This window comes from Manduca sexta, chromosome 23, assembly GCF_014839805.1.
Source record: "Manduca sexta isolate Smith_Timp_Sample1 chromosome 23, JHU_Msex_v1.0, whole genome shotgun sequence".
Classification (NCBI taxonomy): Eukaryota; Metazoa; Arthropoda; class Insecta; order Lepidoptera; family Sphingidae; genus Manduca; species Manduca sexta.
The window spans coordinates 13,402,378-13,414,894 of NC_051137.1; the positions used below are offsets into that span (position 1 = coordinate 13,402,378).

General features: G+C 35.7%; 1 protein-coding gene across 1 annotated transcript; it reads right to left on the reverse strand.

The window, feature by feature from the left end:
* Positions 1 to 3,484: 3,484 nt before the first annotated feature.
* On the reverse strand, positions 3,485 to 12,515 carry LOC115445357 (mitochondrial uncoupling protein Bmcp). Its single transcript, XM_030171592.2, has 7 exons — positions 12,220 to 12,515; positions 10,202 to 10,349; positions 6,764 to 6,968; positions 5,672 to 5,929; positions 4,959 to 5,048; positions 4,350 to 4,518; positions 3,485 to 4,050 (listed from the first exon to the last, which is right to left on the reverse strand). Exons 1-6 carry the CDS (start codon positions 12,281 to 12,283, stop codon positions 4,399 to 4,401), a joined length of 885 nt encoding a protein of 294 aa, XP_030027452.1. The 5' UTR covers positions 12,284 to 12,515; the 3' UTR covers positions 3,485 to 4,050; positions 4,350 to 4,398.
* Between the last annotated feature and the right edge of the window lie 2 nt (positions 12,516 to 12,517).

The window sequence follows — 12,517 nt, forward strand, 5'->3', positions numbered from 1 at the left end:
TTGAGAGAAAAATAGCAAAAAAAATATCTGACAGTCTATGAAAGAAGTACGAAATATGACGAAGTCTTTGTTCAGCAAAAATAAATATTCCGAAAAATTAAAGGCAAGTAAAAAAAACACATATAGTTCTAATAGTGTATATTTTTACATAAATCGTTTCACGTTAAAACTAATATAAATACATACAAACATAACCAAAAATAACAACGATCTTACTAGCTCTAAGGACAGAGGAACTGGAGATTGGCGGAAACACTACAATTGTCTATACCCATTGCACAATCGGCGTATGCGCCGGGAACCTATATACTAACTGATTGTTGCAATAAATTAAGTGTGGAGTTCGGTGCTCAGTTGGGTCATCGTGGGTGATGGACGGATGTTTCGACTGACGAACAGTTTACACCAAAATGCTTGAGCGAAAATGCTGACTCAACTTAACTATTGACGGCAACTCGAAATGAAAGTTAGTCGCAATTGAACTCAAAAACAACAAAATTCTTAGAAAATGCGTTCTATAGAATAATACGTACAATAGTTTGGCATTGAGGCTTTCAACAGATCTATTGTAAACTAAGTTATAGTCTGTGAGAAATTGATTAAAATTATTTGTACCACGTGGTGTTTCTATAGAGATATTAACGTAATGTATTTTAAATATTTCTATATAAATATTTTTTTTGGATAAGCAACGAGTAATTGTTATTTTTTTTACTCGAATTTTGTATCCTACCCTAAGAGACCTCTCTTCACCCGATAGTAAGTGCAATGCAGTGAAAGTTTTAAGTCGGCCGACGATCCAACAGTAGAGTTGTCTCGACAGTCGCTAAAATTATGCCGTACGAACAAGTCGTTTTAGACTTGAGTCATAGTAGACTTTAAAACCCTCTGACTAAAGCTGTCTATAAGCTGTCACTTGGTGACACTAATATCTTAATAAGTGCTTCTTTCCATAAATTGTCTAAATTTCTACTCACATACGAGGCGTACAAATGGTTATACTGAAATATAGGTCTTAAATTCACTAACCGAAGATCTAAAACAGTACATCAATACTTATCTATTTGGCTCACTAATAAATCTATACAAAATATAGAATACAGCCGAGTTCAATAGGCGCTATACAAGGTGTTTCAAACATTGTGGGTACTTTAAAAATATGCCATGAAATTTCCAAAGTTGTTTATATTAAAAAAAGTCGAGTAAACATATAAATAACCATAATATATTATTTTCAAAAATATAGATTTTTGGGACACCTTGTATAAAACATACACCTTTGTCTTTGTTTAAACATCATAAAAAGGGTGTTCAGATATCTCAGTATTTAGTGCCGCTGTAGGTAACGAAACACGCCAGATATTATTTTATCGAGTGTCGAAAAAATTGTTAAAATGCAGCTAATAAGGGCATACATAGTTTTGATATCGCGCTAGTCTCAATAATTAATAAAAAAAAAATAACTAAAATGTTTTTTGTGAGTGGTATTTGTTCGTTACAACAGCGGCATCAAATATAAAAGCATTTTTTTTTACAAAAATCAACAAATAGCTTACAATTGGCATTACTTAAAAGCTAACTAATATACAGTATGTAGTCTTTTTCAATAAAACTTGCAGACAATAAACAAATAGATTGAGATTTTTATTACTAATGTATTTTATTTTAAATAAAAGTAACAAAACACCAATAAAATAACATTATAAAAAACACATTGTAACTGATGTACGATAGCAAGCTGAAATAAAGAATATTGAAATAGAAAATTATTGTTACTATGATAAGTAAGAATGAGTACTAGTGGGTGAAATTGTTTCTGCCAGCGAGTTCTAATGAAAAATGCGATAATATACATTTCTATATACAGTATGCTCCATTTGGCTGTGATCTACAAAAGTGGCGAAGGGTGACATATTCTTAGAAAGAACTCGACGCAACTTATAGGCACTAAAAATACACATAAATGCTTTCTGAAAATCGTTCTATTGATGATTAAATTTTACATAAATTATGAAAAGGAAGCCGAAAGGAATCGAGTTATATGGACTTCACCATTGTTATCTCTTTTGCTTTTACTTATATTTTATAAAACATCTTTAAATACTTCTCAATGATTACCGCGTTGTAATGGAGCTCCTGCAGAACTCTACGTATCTCTATTTAGCTCCACTAGCAACCCCTTATCAAGTTATCACTCGGAAAGTCGACTTTATACAACACAGAAATAGTAAAGCGTCATTATAAAATAACTCTTATGAAACATATACTTAACGTAGTTTTTGGCAAATGTGAGTCAAGTGGGCGAAAAAAACAATACGTCAGACGCAGACATACAAAAAATAAGCAATAGTGTGCTTCGGCGGTGTAATGGCGAGAGACTTTGAATAACAAATAAACATCAACCCTATTGCATTTAACATACAGTTTATTTTAACAACACAAAAGTAACTCGAAACAGACCGCCATTTTTCAACAGGCTATCATAAAACCTATGCCAAACGATATTATGTTCAATTTTGATTGCTATCAAATTTAATCTCTCACTCATACATCGGCCATGACTATAAATAAAAAATAGATTGTAAAAGAAGACTCAGAAACATAGCAATTTGAAAAGTAAGAATGCCTATACAAGCGTAATATATTATTGATTCTCAGTATTCAAAATGGAGGGGAGGGGGTCGTGACCATGAGGGGGGAGCGAGTTACACTAACAGCTCTAACAATACTATTTTAATCTGAATTTCTAAACTGTTAAGGTACACAACACCCAAAAATACTACAAATTCAAAATGATCTGAAATATGAACATCTAAAAGTGGAGTTAATACTTGCCACTGTAAAACTAAGTTTCAAGACAGAAATGCAAATTCATCGAAAATGAAGTCAACTTTGTCGCGGCTGGTATCGACTTACCCCCTTATTCATAGACGTTATTTATCTAAGGACGGAGCATTGCTGTGATAACAAGTCTGTTTCTCAGCTTTATCTGACAGCTTGCTGTTTCTCAGCTTTGTTCATCTGACAGCCAACTAGATTCAAGTTGTATCTCAATATGAGCCAATCACAACGGCCCTATGTCTACGCACTGCGAAGGCGGCCATGCCGTCAGCACTGAGAAAAAACTTGTTATCACAGCAATGCTCCGTCCTTAGATAAATAACGTTTATGAATTAGGGGGTTAATATACAATCTTATGTTATTAGAATAAGGTTCTGAATACTTTAGCTTATAAACATCCTTTACCGTCCCATTTTGAAACAGCGAGCCCGACCGTATCGTGTAGCGGAATTACATAAAATCTACAAGTACGTACGCTATTCACTATTTCTCGGGAGTTTTTGCAATTTAGTACATATCTACTTAACTTTAGAGTACACTTTTCAGTATCTTTTTTCTTTTATTAGAAGATACAGATAACAACAAATAGAAAAGACAATTGCACTGTTAGAAGAAATAATTTCACTAAAATATTAAATAATAATTTTGCTAATAAAGTAACTTATATACAACACATTTAAGCATCGAACAACCGAATTACTACTTTATATAGTCGGTATTGTGTTTCTTTTTGCTTGAGTTTCTACATAGGCCACGCGGTGGGCGCCAGTAGCTTATTCTTAAGTTGGTTTTGTATGATTCTTGATCAACTACGAAGTATACATTAAAATCCATGTATGAATATTTTCGAATATTCCATAGTAACATGTATTATATATTTTCAAATATAGGTAAGTTTACCGTTATTATTTTGATGTCTCAACATTTTTTATTTGCGACGGCAAAACCCAAAAATAGTTTTAAGTATTTTAAAACTCCTTTCATGTAGATTAACAGCGTCGCTAACGCTGAACGTTGATTTATTTGCGATAGTACATATTACAACGCAGCATTTTATTCTTCGCCAGGATTACCAGAATTGAATACACTACTGCGAGAAAGTGGCGAGAAATATATCAATAAGTTAACAGTCAACTATAGTGTCCACTACATACTACAAGCTCGTCGGTTCCCACCTGACAATCTACATCTCACTGCTCGAACACGAATCTGAAAAAGTAAACTGCTATGAACATTGTATAATATGGTATTTGATATTTTGTGATTCGTTCTCTTTGCAAAAGAAGGTTAATTTTTAATTGTAATATTTTTTAAAATAAAATATTATATAAGTCATTTAAAATTAAAATTCTATTTCTCCATCATTTACAAGACATGAGAGTGGAATTTTATCACTAAAAATTACGCAAAGAATATAATATTCTTTAATATTTGTTTATATTAGAATTCCATCAAAACCTTTTTAAATATGTATCGCTTTTCGCCGTCACCCTGTATAGTGTACGTACCTGGTTGTGTCCCGGCGCGTGGGCGCGGCGCGTGCGCATGTCGGTGCACCTAGTACATCTGCTTGAGCTGCTCGTACGTGATGAAGAAGATGATGTTCCAGGGGCCCATGCGCAGCCACGTCGGCACGAAACCCTTGTACAGCGCCAGGAAACCTTCGTTGCGCACCGTCTGCAGGGACAGGTGCGATGGAATTATAGTTATTTGTATTCATTGTACTGACACTGTCGCGTGTTGGCTGGTGGATTAGTGTCCGATTGTTAATAACCACCACACTTACGGTGTGAAATAAAAAACCAGTAAAGCACTACGTTTGTGTTTCTTTGGCGAGTGTCTGAGACTCACTCTCACGCCTTTTATCCCCGTAGGGGTAGGTAGAGGTGAAACTCATGCACGCACTTTCCGTGTATATTCCGTCCAATGATGATAGGGGCCGAACCTATCACCATATCGAACAACAATATCATTTTTCTCAATCTGGGGGTCGAACCGGAGACTTCAGCACTGTAGTCGTACTGTAATACATCACTATATAGTGGCCTGGTAAGGCTGGTTTATCGATACGCGAGTCTTAGCACAATGCAAGGTACAGTTGTGTAGTAAACGCTTACCTGTAAGAAGCAGTCGACGGTCCCCTTGTATATCCTCTCGTTCGGTTTCGCTATGTGATCCTTCACTTTTCTTTGGTTCATTAGCCTCGTCTGAAACAAACAATCGTGTATACTGTTAGTCATTATATACCACATCGAAACCTATTTTTTTTTCGTTAAGTGTGAAAGGAGCATTGTCAACAGGCGTGGAATGAAAGTTGTCTCGTAGCGCACTGATTTATTAGTGCATCGACAGGGGCGCGTATGCAGCACGCTATACTTATACCTACGTATATAACAAAGTCAAATTTATGGTTTCAAAAAGGGGTGATAAATGGAAGTAAATTGTTGGTGTGTGTAATAATAATAATATCAGCCCTGTATTATATACTTGCCCACTGCTGAGCACGGGCCTCCTCTACTACTGAGAGGGATTAGGCCTTAGTCCACCACGCTGGCCTAGTGCGGATTGGTAGACTTCACACACCTTCGAAATTCCTATAGAGAACTTCTCAGATGTGCAGGTTTCCTCACGGTGTTTTCCTTCACCGTTAAAGCGAACGATAAATTTGCAAAGAATACACACATGATTTTAGAAAAGTCTGAGGTGTGTGTCCTTGGGATTTGAACCTGCAGACATTCGTCTTGGCAGTCCGTTCCACAACCAACTAAGCTATCGCCGCTCGCGGTGTGTGTATAGGTATTGTTCGTGGGTAGTGGCAAGTGGTACGCACCCGCACGACGTCGAGCGGCGTGCTGGCGACGGCGCTGCCGAGGCTGGCGAGCGCGCTGGAGGCGAGGTGGTTGAGCGGCGAGTCGCCCAGCGCCGGCGTCAGGCGCTTCTTGCACGCGTCGTAGGCGGGCAGCTCCACCGCCGCGATCACGGCCGCGCGCTGCGACGTGGGCCCCACGCCGCGCCACAGCCCGCGCCAGCCCTCCAGCCGCTGGATCTCCACGAAGCACCGCACCAGGTTGCGCTTCTCGTCGCCCACCTGCACCCACATCTCTCTTTACCCATTTAGCATCGGAATGTTTGCCGGCAAACATTACGCGTGTCACGGAAAAATAACCTTATTATGTAGTATGTAATAAGGTTATATTCCCGTGACACACGTAATGTCATGGAGCTGTCATGTTTGCCGGCAAACATTCCACCGGTAAATGGGTTAATATACCAACTAAAATCCTTATTTAATTGTAGATTCAGCAGAACAAACCTTGGTAGCCACTCGCCTGTCCCTCGCTTATCTAGGTTATATAACCGAATTGTAGAAAAGTCTGATTGTATTGACATATTTAATAACTCGCTTCCTATCTTCAAAAAGAAAATATTCTACTCGCTTGTTGAAACCTAAACCTTGTTTTATATTCAGTCCTATATTCAAAATTTACTGCACTTATGATGCAGCCAATTGTTTATTGTTATATATTAATATGTTCATGCTGTGACAGCTTGTAATTAAAACGGCACTGCAGCAATTACTTACTAAATTGTTGAAAAAACAACTATTTAAGGTATATGTTTTGTTGGCTGTTCAAATAAATAAATAAATAACACCTGGGAACAGTCAGTGAGATTTTTAAAGTTTAAGAATAAGATTATTTAGATCAGTGCTGATAATATTAAAATTTCCTAATTTAAATTTCTAAACTAAAATATAAATAAAACAGTATCCATTGTAACATAGAAAAACAGTCAAAATCATGAACCGTGAATGACGAACACCGAATTTAGAATAACATTGACATTAAGATAAGATAACGAAGGACAAAATAACACATTAAATTCATTCTATATTATAATTACACTGATAAAAATGTATCACCTGCATCCTGACTTTGAGCACGTCTGTTGGGTTGGCGATGGCGCTGGACAGCCCGCCAGCGAACGCCGCGCAGAACGTGTTCGTAGGGAGATGCTCCTTAGACCCGCCATCAGCGCGATGCTTCGCGAGGGCCTTCTTCAGCGAGTAGTACGTGCCGAACTTTATCGTGCCGTATGTCGCCTGACGCAGGACTGCCGGCCAGATACTGAACAAATGAGAGATTAATAAATAATACGTTTCGAAAAGTAAGAATAAAATGCATCATGAAAATTGACGCGACTGGCTGTTTTGGAATAGTAAATAAATAATATCTATACCAGCCCTGTATTATATACTGTCCCACTGCTGGGCATGGGCCTCTACTACTAAAAAGGATTAGGCCTTAGTCCACCACACTGGCCTAGTGTGTATTAGTAGACTTCACACACCCTCAAAATACCTAAAGAGAATTTCTCAGGTATGCAGGTTTCCTCACGATGTTTTCATTCACCGTCAAAGCAAGCGATAATACACAAAGAATACACATATCATTATAGAAAAGTCAGAGGTGTGTGCCCTTGGGTTTCGAATTTGCGGACATTCGTCTGAGCAGTCCGTTCCACGCCCAACCAGGCTATCACCGCTGTCAGTAATTAATTGATCAGAAATATGTGAACATAGAGTGGTAACATTATATAAGCTGTATTGCACAAACATCTTAAATAGTAATCAGGGTGTAGACAATTGTAATTTTCAAGATGGACATAAAATTAGTATTATACAAATGAAAAATAATCTGAAGGACTTATATTTTATTGAACATAGTTCTTTAAATCCATTAGCGTAATTACAACGCTTAGAGATAACACTATACTTAATGCTTAGTTCGCGTTTCATTATCATCAGTGAGTACGATGTTTCCAACCGACAGTAAATTTATTCTATTTATTTTTTCTACTCGATCCTTGAACATTGTTGGAGCAACAAATTTTATTCTTGCATTTATAATTAGCAAAGTATGTCGGAAGTTTATTAAAATTATTTTAAAAATAAGTAAAGTTAGAGTATTTACTTATTTTTTGTTTTAAGTTTTTAAGTAGGTCTTTGATATTGCAACTTAAGACTTACGAACCAATCAACATGCCCCTGTATTATATTTTAAAAGCCAATAAAAAAATATTAAGTTTATTTTTGTCCGATCAATGATTATTTTATTGTTTACTATTGAATCAAATATAGGTTGTTTGTGTATATCCGAACCTCATACTTTGCAAAAACAACAAACGTGGCCAAACGAAACAATTACGCAGTTAGCAAACATTATTCCATACGACCCCTACATGTTCAAAATAACCTAAGCGACATCGGTAAACAATAACATCATAAATACTAATAAAATACATTTATAATACTATCTATTCAAAGGTTTATTTTTTGAGATAAATAAATGTCTTTTATAAAAAAACATTGCGGATTGGCTGTATAAATTAATTTCTTTAACGTAATAAAGTTAATTAAAAAACTGTTTTCCCGCGTAATTTTACGCATGAATCACAGTTAAGCATCTTGATTGTTTGCCAACGAGTGTAACTATCTAACAACACATGGTGTTTTTAAGACAAAACCTATTTTCGTGCGATCATCCTAGTTTGTGAGACGAGCGTGCCAAGAGAAATGTTATTTTGCTAATTAAAAATTTTGATAATACTATAGCACTCTGAAGTACGATCTTTGATTACTCATAGTCAGACCTTTTTTGTCACTTCTTTTTTGGAGACACGCGAATTCTTGAAAGTTGTAAAGCCACAATTTAAGACATCCCCCCCCCCCCTCCCTTTCCTGTACTTCTTAATAGATTTTTTTTTTCGATATTTTCGAAATTTCATTTGAGGGCACTGCGTACCCCCGCGTGCCTCCACAAAAAAGTCCTACTCATAGTAATCCTCATACTTTAGTGATATACAGTGCTTTATAATTAAAAGTTCATAATTCGTTTATCACCAGACGAGCGGCTCGTTTGCGGCCATTTTCTATAAAATATAAAATAGAAACTTTTTATCCCTGTAAAGAATTTTAACGCAGGGACAGTTGCGACTTGCGGGGTAAATCTAATATTAGCAATTAAGATTGATTACTAACAAGTTAAAAACCAAAATAAAAAAGCATCTAACAATAAGATGAAATCGCGTGATATATTACATTAATCCCAATACAAACATGTTTTCACTGGCAATTGTGTTTTGTTCAGTGGCGATAAGATGATAAACATATCATTCATAAAGTGCGTGGGTGGTTGCGTAAGACGTCAATTGTTTGGGTGCAGAGGTCGATCAGCTGACGATAATGGCTGATCCGTGTGTAGACAAAACATCTTGGGGGGTGTGAGCCACAGGATGTCTTTATACCTTTTAAATACTAATAAACTATGCATGGAGTCGTTTGACGATATTATCTATATTTTTCTTTTTTTTTATTTTCAATATAAATTGTCTTTATTTATATAAGCTATTATTATGTACCTTGACTTATCATAAGTGCAACTATGTTCGCCTACGTAATGAATAAAGCAGTTTTTTTTTTTATTATTTTTGTAAGTGCGACTTACCGCCTGGCATCTACTAACTTTTTTTAGCATGAAATTACGTTTGTTAGCCTAGCAAGGGCAGGGATATACAAATACACCGAACTATTGGATGAGTGCTCTAGGCATTCGCAACCCTTGAAAATTAAACAACCATGCTGAGGGCATCCACTAACTGGTTACGAACCTCAGCTCAGGACGGTCACTAGGAGAGGATGAGACATCAACGATTATAGATGCGCGTAGTCGTAGCGAACTAACAATAATTAAGGCCGCTCTATATGCCGTCTTTTTTGAGTTTCATATAAATTCACTGCAGTAACTTAAAAGACTGGCACGTGGTTGGCGAGCCACAAGATTTATCGAAAATTATCATGAGCAGACTTTAGCACTTAAAATGAACTGGATTATCAAAAATCTACACCTTTTGATTGGTAATATTCTGATAAAGGTTACAATGAACGGGCATAATCTTTCGCGTACGTGAGAAACGATTTTTTGGACTGTATTACGGAAACTTTTCCAAACTAGACAGAAGAATCTCCATCCTAAGCGATGTTTGAAGGAGATAAAAATAGCATTACTCGTAGCCTTATTTAACGAGAAGCTGATAAGTTGTGGATTTTATCTTAAATTCCAGAAGAAATATTTTTTTATCAGACATAATTAATTATTTTGAAATTGTATTTTGTGGGATGAAAAACATGTGCAGTAGATGCTCATTGGTCCCTACAGAAGGATAGTAAGTAAGAACAATACTATATGGTTGAATGTTGAGGGCTAATATCATGTTTATTTGTTTCCCTATATGAATCAAACTGAAATTAGCTTCTCAATTTTTAGTACTTTAAAGTTTTATCATAACTGACGATCCTCACCCACAATACAGTGCCTTGACGCCCTCCTGCTGCGAGGTCTTGACGAAGCAGTCCACCATCCCCGTGTACCTGAGCTGCACATGGCGAGGGTCTATCTTCTGACCTTGGATCTGCAGACGTGTTTTCGTTGTGTCTATTGGGAATGTGCCTGTAACAATATTTTGTTAAAATATATAATTAACATATTTAAAATTCTTAACAAAAATAACATAACAATAATATAGGCGATTGTATCTAAGCAACAAATATAGAGAACAATTGGTTATGTATTTATTTGTAATTGCCAGACTTCTGTATCTTTGATCTAAGATTTTTATCTCTAGGACAATATTTACATTATTATAATAATAATGTCCGCCCTGTATTATATACTTGCCCACTGCTGAGCACGGGCATCCTCTACTACTGAGAGGGATTAGGCCTTAGTCCACCACGCTGGCCTAGTGCGGATTGGTAGACTTCACACACCTTCGAAATTGCTATAGAGAACTTCTCAGATGTGCAGGTTTCCTCACGCTGTTTACCTTCACCGTTAAAGCGAACGATAAATTCACAAAGAATACACACATGATTTTAGAAAAGTCAGAGGTGTGTGCCCTTAGAATTTGAACCTGCAGACATTCGTCTTGGCAGTCCGTTCCACACCCAACTAGGCTATCGCCGCTTACTAGGCTATCGCCGCTTTACATTATTAGACTTTTTTGCTTTTTACATTATTATACTTTATTTATAAATTGGTTTAATTATTATGAATTTTGTTATGAAAATGAAATTTTTCCATCACTTTATTTATAAGTTTACCGATTCCATAGTTGAATCATTAGAAATAGAACACACATTTGAAATTTAAACATTGAATGCCTTCCTAAGATAGGTTGTATACACTCATAAAAGTCATTCTAATCTAATTCCAATTTGTTGTAATCAGTTGTATCATGTTCACCACAATTCAGCCAATCAATATATTTAAAGAAAATCTTTAGCCAGGTGAAAATTAAAACAAAAATGAAATAAAAATGTTAAAAAGAAACCTTGAATAGGAATAATATCAGAATTAAAAGTTCTTTAGATCTAAATAAAATAATAATGCTAATATGATTGTTATAATTTTTTTGTCACAATATGTCTTTACCTATAGCTCGTACAAAAAAAAATACAGACATTCGACTTAACTCCTTTCTAATTGGGGCAAAATAATACAGACAAACAGTGTCACCGTAGCATTCATAATTACAATAAAAATCAAACGAATTATAACCATTGCTATGCAGAGGATGCCTGCCATAGGTAAATATTTATTACTTTATCAACAAATTCATTAGAAAAATATTAATGTGAATCTTATAGTTAATAATCCATGGTATCGACTCTTTAATCACAACTATAACAATGCTATTGACCCCATATATATTTTGGCCATTTGCCATTTGGAACAGGCATGAAAACTAGGTGAGTAGAACTAGAGTAAAACTGGGCTTCTAGATCATATTTTTTGTAAATAAAGTTTAATAAAGGCATAGCCTATGCAGTCAAAAGTTCTTCAAGAGAAAAATGTGTAGTAAATGTTGAAAAAGCATAAAGAGTGTGTTAATATTATATTAAAAATGTAGGGTACAATGAATCATTGTAACCTGTTGAATCAGCATACTGGCTACTTCTAAGATATCTAATGAGTAGTTTTTCTCTGTACAATATACACTACAGCTCTAGTAAGTAGTCTAGTGATGTAGGTAATGGTGATTAAATTAAAACCATTATAAAAAATATTGTAGCCTGAAATAAGAAGTCACAATATTTAATAAAGTTTTATTTGACTTCTCGCCCACAATGAACATTATAATGTCTTCATTAATTTATTTAACAATATTCCAATTTATAGGAATTTATGACGATAATGTAAATAAATATATATTTTAAATACGTAAATATATTTTCAGATTTATTTTCCGCAATGGTTAGAAATGTAAAAATCAATATAGGTTATGTCTGTTACTTAACAAAAACGAGTGTTTACTCACCGAACTCCGCCACTATCGACGCTAGGCCGCCATAAATAAACGGTCTCCAGTCACTATCTCCCATCCCACACGCAGATAACCAGGGTATCCAAGATCGAAGAACCGGTAAGTCTTAACCGACAGAACACTCTTCACGATGAACGCATGTTCCAGTCACGACACGCATGTGATGCTTATGGCGATTCACATCACTCACAGTATTTATGAAGAACCCGACACGCTCTAAATTACACTGAAATATAATTTTCGAAGACGATTTTCTGGGAAGTACTTTTCAACCGCACTTTGACGTCTTTGA